The sequence below is a fragment of the Anser anser genome (assembly GCF_964211835.1).
Source record: "Anser anser genome assembly, chromosome: 9".
Taxonomy (NCBI): Eukaryota; Metazoa; Chordata; class Aves; order Anseriformes; family Anatidae; genus Anser; species Anser anser.
This window is the reverse complement of record NC_139729.1, coordinates 12465464-12483522: the sequence shown is the minus strand read 5'-3', so window position 1 is coordinate 12483522 and position 18059 is coordinate 12465464. Positions and strand designations below refer to the sequence as shown.

General features: G+C 50.5%; 4 protein-coding genes across 13 annotated transcripts in view; 2 read left to right on the top strand and 2 right to left on the bottom strand.

The window, feature by feature from the left end:
* The window catches only part of CEP63 (centrosomal protein 63), a 36558-nt gene extending 28159 nt beyond the window's left edge, over nt 1-8399 (bottom strand). The window contains exon 1 of the mRNA XM_083848812.1: nt 8261-8399. The gene's annotated coding sequence lies outside the window, so the exon portion shown is untranslated. The remainder of the gene's footprint in view (nt 1-8260) is intronic.
* Nucleotides 1-8588, top strand: part of LIPH (lipase H) — a 12139-nt gene extending 3551 nt beyond the window's left edge. Inside the window, exons 1-10 of one of the 4 annotated variants that reach the window (XM_083848828.1) lie at nt 21-835; nt 948-1315; nt 2029-2137; nt 2231-2332; nt 2797-2886; nt 3828-3995; nt 4919-5014; nt 5971-6082; nt 6637-6810; nt 8349-8586. In XM_083848828.1, the coding sequence (XP_083704954.1) occupies nt 1028-1315; nt 2029-2137; nt 2231-2332; nt 2797-2886; nt 3828-3995; nt 4919-5014; nt 5971-6082; nt 6637-6810; nt 8349-8433 (1224 nt within the window). In that variant the 5' untranslated portion in view covers nt 21-835; nt 948-1027 and the 3' untranslated portion in view covers nt 8434-8586. Of the gene's footprint in view, nt 1-20; nt 836-947; nt 1316-2028; nt 2138-2230; nt 2333-2796; nt 2887-3827; nt 3996-4918; nt 5015-5970; nt 6083-6636; nt 6811-8348 lie in introns of those variants that run through there. The other 3 variants (XM_083848830.1, XM_083848827.1, XM_083848829.1) reach the window with 3 other exon arrangements.
* A 71-nt stretch (nt 8589-8659) lies between these two features.
* Nucleotides 8660-10777, top strand: TMEM41A (transmembrane protein 41A). Of its 2 annotated transcripts, XM_083848832.1 has the most exons (5): nt 8666-8859; nt 8942-9095; nt 9176-9337; nt 9886-10024; nt 10334-10777. In XM_083848832.1, the coding sequence occupies exons 1-5, from the start codon at nt 8762-8764 to the stop codon at nt 10552-10554; spliced, it is 774 nt and encodes a 257-aa protein (XP_083704958.1). In that variant the 5' UTR covers nt 8666-8761; the 3' UTR covers nt 10555-10777. The 2 variants fall into 2 exon arrangements, with proteins under 2 accessions (XP_083704959.1, XP_083704958.1); XM_083848833.1 differs by lacking the exon at nt 9886-10024 and having other exon boundaries at nt 8660-8859.
* A 3827-nt stretch (nt 10778-14604) lies between these two features.
* Nucleotides 14605-18059, bottom strand: part of MAP3K13 (mitogen-activated protein kinase kinase kinase 13) — a 77897-nt gene continuing 74442 nt past the window's right edge. For 5 of the 6 annotated variants that reach the window (XM_083848797.1, XM_083848796.1, XM_083848798.1 and 2 more), the window contains 4 exons: nt 17909-17979; nt 15758-16055; nt 14990-15087; nt 14605-14901 (listed from right to left, as the gene is read on the bottom strand). In XM_083848797.1, the coding sequence (XP_083704923.1) occupies nt 14865-14901; nt 14990-15087; nt 15758-16055; nt 17909-17979 (504 nt within the window). In that variant the 3' untranslated portion in view covers nt 14605-14864. Of the gene's footprint in view, nt 15088-15757; nt 16056-17908; nt 17980-18059 lie in introns of all 6 variants that reach the window. The other variant, XM_083848801.1, reaches the window with a different exon arrangement.

Below are 18059 nucleotides of genomic sequence, written 5' to 3'. Positions count from 1 at the left end.
TCTACCCTACTGCACAGCCCTTTTAAGCAGCAAAAATCCAGAAGATCCCTCTTGCAACTGCAGCCTGAACAATTATTGCAGCCCAGGCTGTGTTTGCGAGAAACACTCTCTCCCACAAGGTTCTTCAATAAAAACAAGGGGCTGGGGGAAAAGACCTGTGAGCCAGAAAGAGCCAGAAAGAAGCTACAAAAGCTGGGAAGGCCTTCAGCAGCAGCATCTGTCTGGAGACTGTTATTCCTTTCCCTGGCAGTGCCCTGCTGGAGATTGTATTGGACTCTGAAGGCTCAGCTGGTGGTCTGCTGGAAAAGCAATGAACAAAGACAGGCTTTCAAACAGCAGAGACTGTCCTGAAAAGCAGCACTTACAGAAAATTCAGGAACTCTCCAGCTGTGTAGAAAGCAGTATCGGTACCTTATCTTATGCAGACAAAGTGTGTCCCATTTCACAGTCTGAAATAGCAGGCTGCATCTGCAAATATCAGCGAAGCACTGAGCTGTCCCTCACAACAGCAAGATCCCGTGAAGCTTGTCAGCTCCAGCCTGGAGCTGTGAACAACCTGACCTAGTGGGAGGTGTCCCTGCCCGCGGCACGGCGCTTGGAAATAGATGGTCTTTAAGGTCCCTTCCACCCCAAAGCATTCTATGATAACAAAATATGAGGATATTTCTTTACCCTAGAACCTGCCCAGGGCATCTGAGCATGCTCTGAAACCAATACAGCAATCATCCGAGGTGCCATTGTCTAATACCTTCCTCACCCCTACGAGATTTTTGGAGAGCCCATGCTGCTCGTGGAAGCAGGACTGGGCCGTTTCAGGGAGCACTGCTCCCAGCAGGTACGCTTGCTGCCTTTGATCCAACATGGCAAGAAAGCCATGTGGAGAGGCAAACCCACAAGGCAAGCCCTTTGGTGCTAACCTCAGGATTGCCACACTGTGCTCGTTTCAGATCCCGGGGAGACATGTCCTGCGTTCACAGCTCTCAGCTTCAGCAACGCTTTGATAGGGACCGACCTGAAAGTGAAGCTAATGCTGTACACCAGGCAGAACCCAGACTGTGCTGAAGAGCTCAATTCCACAGCCTCCAAGTATCTAGATCTGACCAAGAAAACCACCTTCATTATCCATGGGTATCGGCCCACAGGCTCTGCCCCGGTCTGGATCCCCAGCTTGGTGCATCTCCTGCTTTCTGCGGAAGCCATGAACGTCATCGTTGTGGACTGGAACCGGGGGGCAACAACCGTCATCTACAGCACAGCTTCCAGAAACGGCAAGAAAGTTGCTGAGATTCTGAAGAAACTTATTGATGAAATGTTGGTAAGTTGAACGTTCACACTATGATATAGTTGTTAATATGTAAAGGGCACAAAGGAAGTGTTTAAAAACAGCAGCATGTCTGGGAAAAGAACCTCCTAAAAAGGAATGCATTCATTTTTTGGAAGTGTAGCTACACGGCAGTGCCAAATTCTGCACTTGGACTCGGTACGATGGCATTTCGCTGCAGTATTCAGTTCACACTCCAAGTCCCTACATTTCTGGATAAAAAACCCCACAGATCTGTTTTCCTGTCCATACAAACTCTATTTCCACCTTCTGGATGTCCAAAGTCAGCGTATGGGGATCAGCTACAGCTTGCAGCTCCTGCAAGGCGCTGCACAGGCACAGGCAGCTATGACACAGGGCCTTTAGGATCTTTCTATCTGCTAACGCCTTCCAGGAACAACATGAGGGCAACTGGAGTTGTATTCAGGGGGTCCATGAATAATTGTTCCTGTCCAGCCTGCAGTCACAGCCCCAGGAAGATACACCCATTGCCTGCGCTGTTCTCTTCACAGCTCCCACACAGAGGCCTCACATACGAGTGCCGGTTGCGCTTTGGGGCTATCAAAAGGGAGAATATTTGCATGGAGTGGAACACACCACTGGAAAACGTGGGGGAAGTAGGGAGATGCGTTTGCATTCCTCCTCCTGATGTTTTTAAGCCTTTAACATGCCCAACACCTGTGACCGTGGGTATTCTTAAATCCCAGATTGCCGGAGCATCACTTGACTCCATTCACATGGTAGGAGTAAGCCTGGGAGCACACATCTCCGGCTTCGTGGGACAGATGTTTGATGGTAAACTCGGCAGAATCACAGGTAACCCTTCCCCTGGCAGCCCTTCGCTCTGGGGAGAGCTGCTCGCCGCGAGCCGAGCGCTGAGGCGACGCCATGGCGGTTCTTCACTTGCAGGCCTTGACCCAGCAGGCCCCCTGTACAGAGGGCAGCCGCCCGGCGAGAGGTTGGACCCCACCGACGCGCAGTTCGTCGATGTTATCCACTCGGACACCGACGGTACGCGACACCTCTCCTCACTGCTGCAGGGAAACCCAGAGAGCGATGGGCAGCGTAGGAAGGCAGGGGTTGCGGCAGGCGGCTCTGCCGGGGCGATCCCTGCTCCGTTAGCCCATCCCTCCCAGTGCAGGGGTGCTGGGAAGGGCTCTGCGGTCCTGTGCTGCCCACGCTGTGCTCGGCACACCCTCAGGAGCTGCACTTTTACTTGCAGTTCGAGGCATGCTGCTGTTTCACAGCAGGTATGGCCTCACGGCCCACGAAGTGCAAGGACCTGGGCACCAGTGCAGGACGGTGCATCCTCCAGGCCGAATCCAGCGTCTCCCTCAGCCCTCTCCTTTCCCAGCCTTTCCCACAAGCAGGCATCCTAGAGCTGAAAAACTATTATTTTTTTCCAGTTAGTTTCTCATGTTTCCTTCTGTGCTCTACGATTTAATATTGCCTCCCCTGATGCTTTCTTTGGCCAGGACTCGGCTACGCGGACACCCTGGGCCACATCGACTTCTACCCCAACGGCGGGACCGACCAGCCCGGCTGTCCACTGACAATATTTTCTGGTAACTAATTCTGCCTGGAATTGCACACACTGACAAAATGTTTCCAATCAGGAAGGAGGAGAAGACCGCAGAAACATCATCAGTGCTAGAAAATACGCGAAAACCATTTTCTGGGAAAGCCATGAAAGCAATCTCCTGCCAGCACTGCTGCAGCATACTAATGTAATGGGAGCTTAGCTGACACGCACCAGGCAGGCGTTTCGGTCAGGGGTGTCACGAATGCAGGTGGGATCAGTTTTCCATGCAAAAACTCATCAAGTGAATTTGTGCCCTCGTTTTGTAACTATGTTTAGAAAAGAGAGAGGGTTTTTTTGTGTGTATTTTAAGCGATTGTATAATAATAAAAACCCCAAGGACTAGCTAGCAGTGACAAGGACTGTTCAGAAAACAGGTTCAAGAGGAGCACAGCACGGACTGCTAGGCGGAATCCAGTGAGCTTTCCTTGGCAGCCTGGCAGGTAGAGCCCTAGTCTTCAACACAAGGAAGCTTTTTTTCCTCCTCAGCTCAGCAGCAGAATGGGTTTTGACAATGCTGGGTGACAAAATGGCAAGGTCTTGTGCAAAAGAAATGCAATACCCATCTGTTGTGTCAGCTCAGAGGGAAGAGGAAAACACCTGAGATGGGGCAGGCTCTATAGCTAGCTCCTCTGGAACTACAGTGACAGCACCAGCAGATATGTTGTTAAAAATAAAAAATAAAAAATAAATAAATAAAAAAAAAAGACAAGAAGGAAAGGAGACACTGACAGAGCTGAGTGCACTCAAAGAGAAGCTGGTGCCCACTTACTGCTCTGCCACAGCCCAGTGCTTCCCAGTTCAAGCTGCTGCATTTGGACTGGTCAATGACTGTCTGCTGGCGCGTCCTTTTTCACTAGTGCCTTAATGCTGATTTCCTGAAGCACGAGGACCGGTAATGAAATATTTCTTCTCTGTATAATTAAGGAATGCAGTATTTTAAATGTGACCACCAGAGGTCTGTTTTCCTGTTCATGTCATCCCTGAAAAAGAGCTGCAATATTACGGCATACCCGTGTGACTCGTACAGAAGCTACAGGAATGGCAAATGTACCAGCTGCGAAACTTTTCAGCCTATGCCATGCCCCATCCTAGGTAAGGATCCGGGGAATGTAAATACATCGGGGCTACACATGCCTGACAAAGCTGCCTATCATTACTCTAACTTTTACTCCACCTGTGTGAGTGGAACAAATGTTTTGCTACAGGACTAACAGACCGTAGGGTGCTTTGTAAGAGCATGTGCATACTGCTAGTTTTGGGGCGTGATCCCTCCATGACTGCTGCAGAGGGACAAGCCTCTGCTGCAAGGAAGAGGCCAAGGAGACTTCCCTGCGCTTTGTAGAAACACATCATGTTATGATCTACAACAGGAATCCACATGTACAGGTTCCAGAACTAGAAAAGCCAAAACAAGTCTTGGGATCTTTACACAAGAGACACAGCAGCAATGAATTAAAGCCCATCAGCTGCAGTTTGAGAGGCAGGGGCATGTTCTTGCTAAAATATAATCTTTTCTAAGAAACTTTAAGCACCCCAAACCCCTCTTGACCACCACAGGAATGGCAGGGAGGGGTGGACAAAGGGTATTCCATGTTTCTGTAAGCGCCCCCCTGGACTGGAGGCAACAGCCTAGCTTCAGGCTGCCACTTCTGAAATTTTGATGCTAAAAAACCTGATGCTTCCAGAAATTACCTTGCAGAGCTGAGGGGTTATTTTCATTCCGTGCTGTAAGACCTTTCTAGACCACGGATATCCGATGTGGAAAAAGACTGATCTGAAATTAGGTGCCAAACAGTAACCAGGTATATTTTGACCCACAGTTGGTTTTAGTTACAGAAGTAAAATTAAGACCTCAAATAAGTCTATGGAGCATAGGAGCATGCATCACAGTGCTACCTTGCAGCTGAACCGTGATACAGTATTTCTTAAATATTTGCCTTGTTATGTTCAGCAATTTAATTGCTTATATACCTGTGCAGTAACCCTCTGTTTCATTTTTAAACTGTCGTCTGTAGGCTATTATGCCCACAAGTGGAAAAGCTATTTAACACAACAGAGCCATCCAGTGACAAACATGTTTTTTGATACAGCGGACAAAGAGCCATTTTGTAGTAAGTGACTAAGATTTCTGAAATGATTTTTCTTTGTGTATTGCCTCCTTCAGCAGCAGCCGAGCAGAGATGGTTGGTTGCTATCAGCATTGTACCCGGCACTTCAGAAACAAAGCCAGTGCTGCAGGATAGAGTTGTGTCCACCTGCAGTCCTGCCATTATATTCCCTAACTGCAAACATACTTGTTGCTGTGAAAGACGACGGCTCGCTAGCTAGGGATGTGCAAGAGCAGGCTCGTCTTGCTTACAGGGCTAGGAAATTTGTTGGGAACGTGTGAACAAAGCTTAAAAGTGTGGTTGTTTCAAAACAGCCTGCCGCTCTTTCATGCTTGCATGATAAGAGGTGTGTGTGGGAACGGTGAGAGGCAAAGACACGCTCCCAGCTAAACCAGCAAATAAAGCTGCCCTGGACAAAAGGGATGGGCAGAGGGAAAGGGCAAGGGGGAACCAGTGAAAATCAGGGTTTCTTCTCACCCGTGATGATCACCAGCACACAAACCCGTGGGCACGGACATCAGCAAGCAAACTCGGTGAGTTACAGATCAGAGTCAAGAACGGACAATTCTGCCCCACGGCAAAGGGACCCAAAGAAGGGACAGAGAAGGGAAATGAAGGATGCCGAGAACAGAAAGAGAGGGGATCGTGCTCTGTCAGGGAGACAGGGACAAAAGAAAGAAAACGCAATTTGCAAATGGACGGGGAAGGCGGGGAGTGAGAGGCAGCGCGATGAAAGCCGTGACACCGGTGTAAGCCTAGCTCTAGTGCCTCTCCTGGGGCTTTCCCACACCCATATCCACCCACACCACATCCCAGGGCTCCGAGCATTTGTTACACTTCCCTGAAGGACGAAGGCAAGCAGGGAGGAGAAAGGTCCTAGAGCCAAATGGGACAGGCTGTATCGGACGAGCACGGCGTGGGGCAGAGTCTAACCGCGTGCTCTCTGTCTCGCCTCACAGTTTACCACTACTTTGTGGACATCATTACGTGGAACAAAGACACCAGGAGAGGCACCTTCAGTGTGGTATTAGCTGATGATGCTGGGCAGAAGGCAGAATCTAAAGTTAATCCGTAAGTCTCCCTGATCTGATGATCCACAAATGTTAGCAAATGACTCAGCACAACTGGATCTGGGAGGAAGCAAGACATCCTCCTCCAGTTTTTGCTGATGCTCGACAGCACACAGGCCTTGGGCCTTGCCTGGCCTGAGGTGATTTCCACAGGCTCCCCGGTGCACACCAGCGCCAGCCTGGCCCTTTGATTTGGGCCCTCTGCAGTCAACCTGAGGATGGCCATGAGCTATCTCAGCAATCCCATGGCTGTCCTGGTCCTCCACAAGAGCAGGAGGAAAAACTCATCTCCTCTCCAGGGAGAGCTCCACATTCCAGCTCTGGGTGCCCAGGACAGCGGGGATCAGATCGCTGTGTCCCCACGTAACTGAGTACAAAAGTGGCTGAGCAGGTTGAAACCTAGAGACCTGAACATGTACCCACTTCCCGAAAGCCTGAAACCAGTCATAAGCTCAGTCCTCCTCCCCCAGCACTGCGTCTAATATTACACCGAAAGTATTAAAATCGTGCTATTCCCTTGGTGACTCCCTGACACCTTGTCCACTTTGTCTTTAGAGAAGCTGCAGCCTTTCGGCAGTACAACCAAATCAGTTTGCTAATTGGATTCGACCAGGATTTTGAAAATGTAAAAAGAATTTCCTTGACATTTTCCACGGGATCTGTCATCGGCCCGAAATACAAACTCAGGATTCTCCAAATGAGGTTCCGGTCACTTACAAACCCAGAAAGGTAAGCACTGCTTTACAAACCATTCCTGTTGCAAACTGGACACAACTCAATGAATCTCACAGATTCTTGGCCTGGCAAGTTCATTTGGAAGAATTACATTTATTTCACATTTAACAGTTCTTGTGCACATATCTTGGGAATAAATTCTGCCTTGCACACATGCACACAACTCCCTGAACACCTACTTGACCACAGAGGTTATCTTACTGCATTGAAAACACAATGTGTGGTCTGATTTCAACGTGGTCTGACATTTTCGCCTTTGGTCAGGATCATGACCTTTGTGTAGCTACAGAGAAGCTGCCCAGGCCTGAACTCAGGACTGAAAGCAAATGTGACTCTTGGAGAAACATAGATATGCAGTCCCAAATACACATTTTACATCACAGCCAATTTCTATGTCCAGTCAAGTAGGAAGATTCATTTACTCCTGGAATCCCAGTGACTGGGAGCTGCTGACCATCATGCCCCAAAGCACTCATCTTGTTAACCTCCACCTGCTCTGCAGTCAAAGTGAAGCCCTTAAACTTCCCGCATTTTTAGGGCACCTTTGAGGGAGGCAATCTGTCTGAGTCCGCTGAGCACAGAACCTCTTAGGCTGAGCCTGTGGTACGAGGACAGTGTGTGGACATCAGGCCATACGTGCTTTAAACGTGGTTTAAAATAAGGATCGTGTATCGCAGAGGGAAAAGTGTGGAGCAAAAGAGGACAGAGCTGCAGAATATGTTTCTCTGCAGTTCATGAAATGCTACCCTTAGTCTTGGAATACGGAGAAGAATGTGCATGCCTAATAGTCAGTCCTTCTGCAACTCCCCCTTGCTGGCACTCCCTTTCTCCTGTCCTGTGTCCCCACAGTCACTTCCAGCCTCAGATCCACATTCAGACTTTTAAAAAGGAGATCTAAATGCCCAGATGTTTCATCAGAGGCCGCCCACTCGCCCCTTTGAGGGGCTGCCACAGGCCACAAGTAGTTGCATGACTCTTGAGACCGTTAAGTAATCTGTGACTGCCAAAGGGAGGGATGCCCTGCCCTCTCCTTCCCTTGATGCTCAGAGGGCCCCAGGTGGGAGCACAAATAAGTTCCTTTCTTTTTCGTGTGGTCCTAGCATTTTCCTCGCTTTTTCGGCTGGGCTTGTTCTAAGCCTGGTCGCAGCACAGCCCCTAACGCTGGCACCAGGGTATCGGCAGGAACGTGCAGGTGGCAGGCGGAGGCGGGCAGGACACCCCGTGTGGTGGTCACACAAGTGCGGAGGGGCTGAAAGGGAGCCCTGAACCCGGGCAGCCGATACTGCAGCGACGGCTGGTGCGGTGGTTTCTTTATTCACACAAGGCAAAGCAAAGGATAACGTACAACAAAATGAAAATACATTCAAAGTATCCCTCATCTCCATAACCTTTGAACTGCACCTCACTTTAGGAGCCTTCCCGTTGTCTTGATAACGTTACGTACCTTACAGAAGTAAATACACGCTGGGAGACTTGGCTGGGGAAACGGCACGAAAAGGGCAGATTTTTCACTTCGGGCTGTCTTTCCGCAGACCGCAGCTGTGCCGGTACGACCTCGTCCTGACGGAGAACACCAAGAAAACCTTCCGGCCCATCCCGTGCCAGGCCAGGCGCTGAGACCCGAAGGCGAGGCAGCGGCAGGCCGCCCGCACCCACGGCCACCCCCGGGGACCTCTGGGGGGGACCAAAGAAGGGCGCCACTCGCGCGTTTCGTGCCAATACAAACATTTATTGACCAGCCTGGAGCAACGCTAACAAGCGACATACACCCTCCGTGCGGGCGGCGGCGCCCCAACAGCCTTTAACCGAGGGCCCGCCCGGCTCCCTCCCCTCAGCGCCTCCCCTCAGCGCCGCCCCGGGGCCCGGCGCCTGCGCGGGCCGTGACGGGCCGGGAAGGGCCGGTCCCGGCGGTGTGTGCCGGGGCTGTCCCCTGGCCGGCAGCGGGATGTGGCGGCGCCTGGCCGCGCTGCTCCTCGTCTTCGCGGCCGCCACGGCCGCGCTGTCGCTGCTGTCGGCGCGGCTGAGCGCGGGGAGCGCCCGCAGGTGGGTGCCGGCGCCCGGGGGGCCGGGCTGCGGGGCCCCGGGCTCGGCGGTGCCGGTGCTGCCCCGTGCTCTCCCCCCGCAGGCCGCTGCGGTTCCCGTCGGACCTGGAGGAGCTGCGGGAGCTGGCCGAGGCGCTGCGGGACTACGAGCGGGAGCACCGCGGCGCGGCGCTGGCGCTGTTCTGCGCCGCCTACCTCTACAAGCAGAGCTTCGCCATCCCCGGCTCCAGCCTCCTGGTAGGGCGGCGGCGCCTCCCGCGGCCCCCGGGCCCCGGGGGGGGTCTCGGCCGCCTTCACCCCCCGCCGTGTCCCCGCAGAACGTGCTGGCCGGGGCGCTCTTCGGGCCGTGGACCGGGCTGGCGCTGTGCTCCGCCCTGACCTCCCTGGGGGCCACCTGCTGCTACCTCCTGTCCGGCGCCTTTGGGAAGCGCTTCGTCGTCTACTGCTTCCCCGACAAAGTGGCCCTGCTGCAAGGAAAGGTGAGCGGCCGTGGTGCCGCAGGAGGCCCTTCTGCTTGGGGCCGCTTTTGGGGTGGCTTGGTAAAAAGCCGTGCGTGCGAGGGGCGCGTCAGGTCGGTCAGGGGCCTCGGCAGGGTAAGCGAGACTGCTCCCTTGGGATCGGGCCTGTCTGCAGAGGGGATCTGTGGAAAATGCCCGATCCTGAGGAAAATCAGATGTAAAACAAGAGGCCGACTGGCAAGGCCCCGTGTTCCAGAACTGCCTCTGTCAACCCTGTGCTCTGTCGTACAGCCAGGGGAGGTTCTGCTGGCATCTGCCTGATCTCTCGTTCAGGTTAGATCCCATTTTCACCTCGTGTGTGAAAGGGGGTGGCTCACCACTGGGCTCCCAGACACCCATGTACGTCCCGGGCATACATGAAGTTGCCACTTTTGATCAGTTCCACACTGATGTTCTGTTATGGAATGGTGGAGGAGAAAAAAAACAAAACTTACATTCACTTCAGTGGTGTGGTAACTCAGATGTTACTGCTAAGTAATAGAAGTAATTTGGAGCGTTTCTCTTGACAGGTAGAAGAGAACAGGAGCTGCTTGTTTTTCTTCCTGTTGTTCCTGAGACTGTTCCCCATGACACCGAACTGGTTTCTGAATCTCTCAGCCCCCATCTTAAACATCCCTGTGTCCCAGTTCTTCTTCTCCGTTCTCATCGGTAAGGTCAGGGGAGCCCGAGGGGACAGCGTGACGCTGCCTCCCTCTTCGTCACTGAGCCCTGGGAAGCAACCGAGGGCTGGGGAAGGTGGAGCAGCAGGGCCATGGCTGTGACTCTGTCCCATTTACCTGTTTGCCTGTGCTGTTCATCTTAGGGCATTGAACAAGTGCGTGTACAGTTATGTATCATGCCCTGCTCTGTTATTGAGACCCGTCTGGCCTTGGGCAAGGATGTAATTGGAGCTAAGTTTGCACTCTTGCATGGAGGCAAGGGGGATGCTAACTGGCTTACTTGCTCTGACTCTTCCAGGTCTTACACCCTATAACTTCATCTGCGTACAGACAGGAGCCATTCTGTCACAAATCAACTCTCTGGATGCCATTTTCTCCTGGGACACACTGCTCAAACTCCTTGCGATGGCTGTGGCAGCACTGATACCAGGGACCCTTATCAAGAAATACAGCAAGAAGCACTTGAAGCTGGATGAAGACAAGCATGCTCCGTTACTCAATGGCAAGAAGAGCATGTGATGGCTCACGCCCCAGATGTTGGGGAACTGTTTCACAAAAGATGTGGGTCTTTGCCCGTGTGGGTAATGTTCTGCATGCTCTGTGCCCATGTGGACCAAGGACAACTGCAGTTTTTACTGTTCTCCTCATCTAAGAGGAGGTGTAATCTTGTTTTTAATCAGTGTTTTACTGTGCATGTATCTGCACTGAAAATTCTCTATAATGAAACTTTGTGAACACTTGGGGTAAATTGCCTGTGTCCTTTAAGTCAGGCTGTGGCTGCAGCGTGCCTGAAGGTGTTGCCAGCCTCTTGCAAATGTATTAGTGAAGGTGGGGTGAGGGGTTGGAAAGGGGGAGTATTAGTTCCAGCCAGTTCCTGCTGGCCCTTGAACACAGAGGCCAAGTGCCACACTCCTGTGGCCTCCCTGCCACAGGCTTCCCCTGGGCTGCTGTGCTTCCCCCAACATGCAGCTCCGGCTGCAGCTTTGCCCTTGGTGCAGCAGACACGACTGATGGGGCAGAGAGCTGCTGCCTGCAGCAGTGTTTCTGCCCAGCCTCAGCCTTCCTTGTCTGGAGGCAACTGTGAGGCCCCACCGCACAGAGCTGCATTGAGCTGCAACAGCAGAAGCCTCAGCTGTTTTTCACTGCCATTCTAACAGCAGCAGTTCCCAGCTTGGGCTGCGTTCCTTCCTCCTCCAGCCCTCTCCCCACCCATACCTATTCAGTAGTTTTGTCATAAAATGAAAACAGCACTTAATGTGCTGTGAAGTGCAGAGATACAAGTAGCAAGTTGAGAAAAATAGTGTTGAGGGGTCAGTGGTTTGTCCCAGCACCTTCAACAGAAGAGCTTTCATCCCTGCAGAACTCTTCCTGTCACTCAGATGGTAAGTGCAGGCTGCAGGGAAAACAGCCGGGTTTGGGGACAGCCAGAAGTTGCCTGGATGTGTCGGGCCTGTCAGCTAGCTGCTCCTCACCCCCAAAAGTAGCCAGGGGTGGACTGGGGTAGGACAGCTAAGGGCAAAGTTCGCAGGATTCAGCTGCCCAGCTCACAGCAAAATCACTTGACAAGCAAAGGCCAATGTTCAAGGACACCTGGGTGATCGAAGATGTGTGTCCCACCAAGCCTCTGCCCTGGGACTTAGAACTCCCCATAGTGTCAGTTCAGCTGGGGTTAGTGACAGGTAACTTAAAAACACTGCTTCCTAACATCTTGTTAATTGTCAGACTTCATGACTCTCCCAAAGTACATCACAAACCCTTCCCAGATCACCAGACCAGCCTGAGAAACATTGAAGTACACTGGCTTTTTATTCCATGCATTGTTTGCTTTGATAGTCATTCTTGTTTCCATCACTGTACACTGTTCAATACAAAAAAATCAAGTTTGTATCAGGAATCCGCAGAGCAGGGAGGAGAGAGATGAACACTACTGGACAGGGCCAAGATGAAATGGTTACTTAACACGACACCGGGGAAGGCAACATTCAGCTCTGGGAGAAAATCTAGGCTAGTGTTCAGGAGCTGTCAGCAGCCACGAGAACTGCATCAGGGAAGTCAGGATGCTGAAAAGGGAACCCACAGTTTACTTCTGTCCCGCCAACGAGGCGTTACGGCGAGGAGGAAGCGGGCGTCTCAGCCCCGTAGCCTGCCAGGAGAGAAAGTGCGAGGAACCGCAGCAGAGGGACCCGCGCAGCAACACGTCTGCGCGCAGAGCTGGGCGAGTTTCACGAAGCAGTGCCAGCACAACCCTCGGCAGAACCGCTGCCCACACGCAGCTGAGAGCACGAGGTGTGCGCAGGGGAAGGCCGGGGGTCACGTTTACTCAAGGAAGGGGCAGCCCTAGGGGGACAGCTGGATCTCTGTGTGCACGTGGTACGTGCACAGTCCCACACCACTAAATTCCCAGGCCCTGCCCTCCAGCTGGCTGAGCCGCCACCCGCAGCACCTCTCCCACACCACAACAGCGAAGCCACCTCTGGCCCCGCCGCCTCCTCGTGCTGCTGGCCAAGAGAGAACATTTGGGTGGAAGAATGAGTGATGGGGAGAGGAAACCGGAAACAAACCAGAGAAGTTTCACTCCCCTCCACCTTCTGCCTCTGCCCTGAGCTGAGTATTGCTGCAGCAGGAAGGGGAGAGCTGCTCGCTCCCTGTGCGCTTCAGCTGCCTTTTGGTCCTGCACTGGTGATCCACCACAGGGATCCACTGCTGGCCGCCCCGATCCTGCACCCGCTGCCCGCAGCAATCGCCCTCCTCTCTGCCTGTCCTTCTGGGTGCTCTTGCCAGAGAATCTCACGACGGCCGGTTACTTTGCCATCAATACGGAGCCACCCATTCCCTGATCACCATTCCCCACCAGCTCAGGGACCACCAGCGCGAGCAAATCGCAGCATCACCGTGAGGAATATCACAGGGCCCGCGGGGCTGCCTGCACCCATCCCTCTCGGACCAGCCCCGGCAGGTGCTCGGCCCCAGCCTAACAGCATCCCTGGAAATCACGGGAGGCAGCAACTACTGACAGCCGCTGAGACCAGCTCTGCTCCCATCTCCCACCGTGACCGGGGAGAAGGTAACGTCACACAAACAGATTACAATTGTTCTAGCAGTGAAGCCAACCTTCTGATCTACAGAAATGATAATAAATAATAAAATAACATCATAACTTAAGATCTGTGTGTAGTCCAGCTACGAAAATTTAAAAATATGGGATAATTTAACTCATACAATACTGCTCTCTGTATAAGACATTTTCCTTCATTTTGCCATGAGGCTATAAATTACCACAGTTAAATGCAAACCAATATTTTAACATAAAATGTAAACAAACAAAGCAACAGAAGTACCTGTCCATGGTCCGTTCCTGCCATTCACCTCAGGCTGGTGTGCCAGGCTGCAGGGCAGCACCCAGCAGCGCGGCTGCGCGCGTGGCACGGCCGTGTCAGCCGGCACGCTACGAAGGGCAGAGTGAAAGCTCTTGTAAGGGGGCATCAACTAGGGGGTAGTGGGGACGGGGGAGGACGTGCTCTATCATTTTGTTCTCTTTAAATATTGATTTAGAAGAGTAGTGTTTGAAGGGAAGGCACTATGAGTTCTAATCAGAAAGCAAATTTTCTCATCTGCCAATGCCTCGGCCTGTCACATACCAGTACTATCCTCACTTTCACCTGTCGAATTTCAGCTTGAAGGAGAAACAGAGGCCTCAGGGTACGCCCGAGACACAGCTGTGCCACAGCCACCCTCAAGGCTCCCTGTGCAACCTGTTTTGCACAAGCCTGACATGAAGGGCAGGCAGCTGTTAATGCTTTCAGGAACATACAGTGAGGAAGGAGACGGAGCAGGGCTGATGCTCCTATCTAGGCCAGCAATTCCTGGTCTTCCCCCTCGACACACAGCTCTCTGCTGGTTATCGATGCTGTTGTAGGTGAGAGACTGCTTCTCCAAGTCCAGTACAGGCATCTCCAGTTTCCTCCCCAGAAGAGTGCTCGGGCTCTGCAGAATGTGCTTTCCACTGTTTGCGAGTTCTTGCTTTTCCAACACTGATTTGATTGATTTCTTTAACTGACTGAAACAGACAGGAGGTAAGAGGAGGAAGTAAACTGGGAAATGGCACACTGCGTCTGAAAGAGGCTTCCCTGCTCAACTGGAGATCGACACTGCCAGAGTGAAGCAAGGATGATGTTAAGAAGTGCTCTTATACCAATTCTTGAGAGGACGAGGTTAGAATACATTTGCAGGATCTCACAACAAAATGTTGATTAAAAAAGAAACTAAAAATCTTTAAAATAAAGCCCACTATTACATTCCTGGGGATGTATTGACTCAGAAGACCCTGGATGTTAGCACCTCAGTACCAGTTTTCTCCAGGAACATGTCCACCTTCTGATTAAAAAATGACCCAGCTGGTTATACTGAATTCGCTTTGTTCACAGGTTACCTTATAGTAAGGTCTTTTTATGCTTCCTCATTTGATAAGACTGAGTGGTTTAGTTTTCTTGATCTGTTCTCCAATCTTCAGGGCCACACGGCCTGGTCCCCTGTGAAAGCAGCAAGAGAATCCCCCCGCATTTGTACACAAAGCTGTCCAGGCAGGACTCCCAGGATGTTTCTCTGTAATGTGCTTGCTTTCTGAACTTTTTTTTTTTTGCAACGAGTCTCTGTGTCTATAAATACAATCCACTCTTTACAGTAAAAAGTGTTAAAATGTCAAAAAAATAAATATCCATGTTACAGTAACTAGATTATTCAATAAAATACATCCCTGCCATTCTTGATTGAAATGCTCAAAGAGAATTAATTTCATTTGGACATTTTCCAGAGATTCGGGTTATTGCAGATCACTCCTGGGGTGGGAAGGAGAAACATCTTCTCTTCCTGTAAAGTGTGATGAAGGGGAATGAAGTGGAATCTCAGGGAAATCAAAATGCCAGTATCAGGAAGCTTTGGGGGAGATCTGAATTACCAAGTAGCAGAGCTGCAGGGCTTATTGGTCCTGACTGTGGCATCAGAACACTCCCCTTCGGAAGAGTCACAGTCTGATTCTCCAAACTGTGCTGGGTTCTGCAAAGCAAAAGGAAAGGGCAATATTTGAGCAACATTCCTACCCTGCAAGATCAACCACACCGTCCCAGTCTGCAACAAGAGGCCAAAGGTCACCACCAGCAGAGAAGGACAAATCGACAACACAGAGGTGCAAATAGCACACAAGTGCACTACCAAAGGTCACTTCTCTCCCCCTCAGGGAGGGGAAACAGAAAAATACCTGGTCAGAGCACCATCACCACACACAGACAGAGGCATGAGCAAATGGTGCAGCAGGCTCTGCCCTTCCCCACCTGAACACTAGAAAGACAGTAAGAGAAAGGAAATTGTTCTGGCTTTGTCAGCTAGGCTGCCAATGGGTAAGTTTGAGGCAGACACTTTATATCCCTTCCACTTCTCGTTTATGTCCTATATTTTATCCTATTTCATGCAACTGCAAATCCGATGGCCTCCCAGTTCTGCACTCATCTTGATCAGCAAATCATGTTCAGCTTTCTGTGTGCCACCTTCAACCCATCTATTCATCAAACCACGTGCAAGAAAGACTGGGTACCTAAACCATCCCCTTGATGTAACATCTGCTACGACGTTTCCTAGGCAGTCATCCAACTTCCTGGCCCTTGGATTCCTCTTTTTTTTACTTTATTACCCAATAGACAAAGAAGGGATTGCTAAGCTTCCAACTCACCTCGCAGCTGTGTTCATCTGCACAAAGTTTGCCCAGAGACATCTGAGTCTTGACTCTCCGCACAGCGCACTCTTTGTCTGAAAGCCCATCAGACTGGGTGGAGATTTCAATGGGGATCTCTGGAGTCTGGGACAACATGTCCTCCAGCTTCTCAGCCAGCTCGTCTTCCAGCTTGGTGGCCAGCTCATCCGGGCTGTTCGAATGATCGCTGGTGTTCCCCTCCTCTCCATCTGACACAGAAAAGTTCTCCGAGCTGAAGGTTGAGTAAGACTGGCAGCTACTAATACAGCGGTGAGGTCTGCAAACCAGAAGAGTAGTTTAGCTTCTATCACAGTGCCTCTGACTGCAGAGGAAAAGCAATTTCCCAGGTGCTGTGTTAGGCACCAGAGCCTCCTTCCATCATTAGTACACATCAGCCGAGTCATGACTGATCTGCAAGGCTGGCAGCAAGAGCTCTGCACAGGCTGCCTTCCACCTTTTCAAGCTACCACCTTTTGAATTATTTTGTTTACGATCTGCATCTTTAAATTCATCTGTTCTTTTTGTTTTCATCTCCTACACATTCACATTAGCTGATCTACTCTGGAGCATATTTTTCTGTAACATTCCTTTTCCAAAAAAAAAAAAAAAAAAAGCTGTGCTGTAGGGCTCAAGCTAATTCAGTTGGGAATATCCGCACCACCTGGCAGCTGTCCCTACAGCCAGGCTAGAATTTAAGTACATGCACGTTACTTCAATGTGAAAATCACCTCATGCCAGGATTCAACAGCAACAGTACAAACTATCAGTTGGCTGAACATGCCAAGAGCCCCACAATAGGTCATCACACTGAGTTCAGAGAAGGCAATTTGTCTTCCACGATAGTAAATCACCGAAGAAGCAACAATCACACACACAAGAACCATATGAGTCAGAAAACTCATCTAGCCCAGCACTCCATCTCCAACCCTCAGCAAGAAAAAATAATCACGGGAAAATACAAGAACAGGGTGTACAGAAAGAGCCGTCTTTCTCCTGGCATATCTTCCTGGTTTGTACTCAGACTTCTGAGCTGAAGATCAAACCTGGATGACTGTGCCTAACAGCCACCTACGGACCTACCGCCGTAAATTTAACACTTAGGACTTGTTTATGTTTTGATCTCCACAGCATTCCTTGACAACGAACTCCACATGTGAAAATGTTTTGGATGCAAAAAAGCACTTTTTATTCATTTTAAACCCATTGTTCACTAGGCGTCCCTAACATGAATGTGAGGAATCGTTCCTTGTTTCCTTTCTCCACATAACTCTCAATTTCATGCACCTCAGTTACAGCTTCTCCTCCTGCTAGACAAAGATTTCTCATGGATTTAATCTCTTCTTCTATAGAAACCATCTCTAACTATTCTTGTCACACCTCTCAGTATTTTCTCAAACTCTACCATGGTCTTTGAACTGGGGTAATGAAGGTGGCATGTAGGATTCAAGCTGCAGGTGTGCTGTGAATGAATATAACAGTAGACAAGATTTTATCTTCTCTGCTCCTTTCTTAACAACCCTCATTTGCTCACTGGATAACTTCTGCACTTCAGGCAGTGATTTTCCTAAAGTTACTGCAACAATTCATGATCTCTTTCCAGAGCAGAAGACTGCAAGGTCTGCTATTACAAATGCATAAGTAGGAACTCCCCTTCAAGCCTTTTATTCTACAGGCAACGTCATCAAATTTGATCTCCTGTGCTCTCACCTAGCCCTCATATCCTACTTGAATTCAACTATGAAGGCTCTGGAGTCAGCTTGCTGCAGCAACAGATAAACCAACTTTTGAAAGAGTCCGCAGAAGGTCCCAACATCTAGGAAGTCTGATTCTGGTGAAACAGATGCAGCAGCTTATTTTACAGGCCAAATCATGTTACCTCTTCCTAAACAAGCATGATCAAGTTGTGCTGTGAACAGCCTGCAAGAGGAAAGCTATGCTGGAGATAACATCTCAGAACAGTTTGAAAAGAGTGAACAGTTTGAAAAGAGAAGGATCACCAAGGGCAGATGGGACACACCAAATGTGATTCTGCTCTTTTGCCAGCAGTTTGAATAACGGTGTGCAGTTGCTATGACAGTTGTCCTGAGATTTGTCCCAACAAAAAGAGATTAGAGTGAATTCACCTTTTACCTTTGTCTACGAGGAAACTCCACTTCACTGTCTACTTCGCCCTCTTCCTCTTCTGAGGAGTCATCACCACTCTGGCAGAAAAAAAAGGACAAGAATGGTATCACACACCTGTGAAGGAGCAAACACACAACTACATGGCTGCCCCTTGGTC

Excerpts from the sequence above, each read along its gene's own strand:
- TMEM41A (XM_083848832.1), top strand. The coding sequence starts at position 8,762 with ATGTGGCGGCGCCTGGCCGCGCTGCTCCTCGTCTTCGCGGCCGCCACG. Across the intron at positions 9,096-9,175 it reads TCCCCGGCTCCAGCCTCCTG|AACGTGCTGGCCGGGGCGCT; the intron begins GTAGGGCGGCGG and ends GTGTCCCCGCAG. Across the intron at positions 10,025-10,333 it reads CTTCTTCTCCGTTCTCATCG|GTCTTACACCCTATAACTTC; the intron begins GTAAGGTCAGGG and ends TGACTCTTCCAG.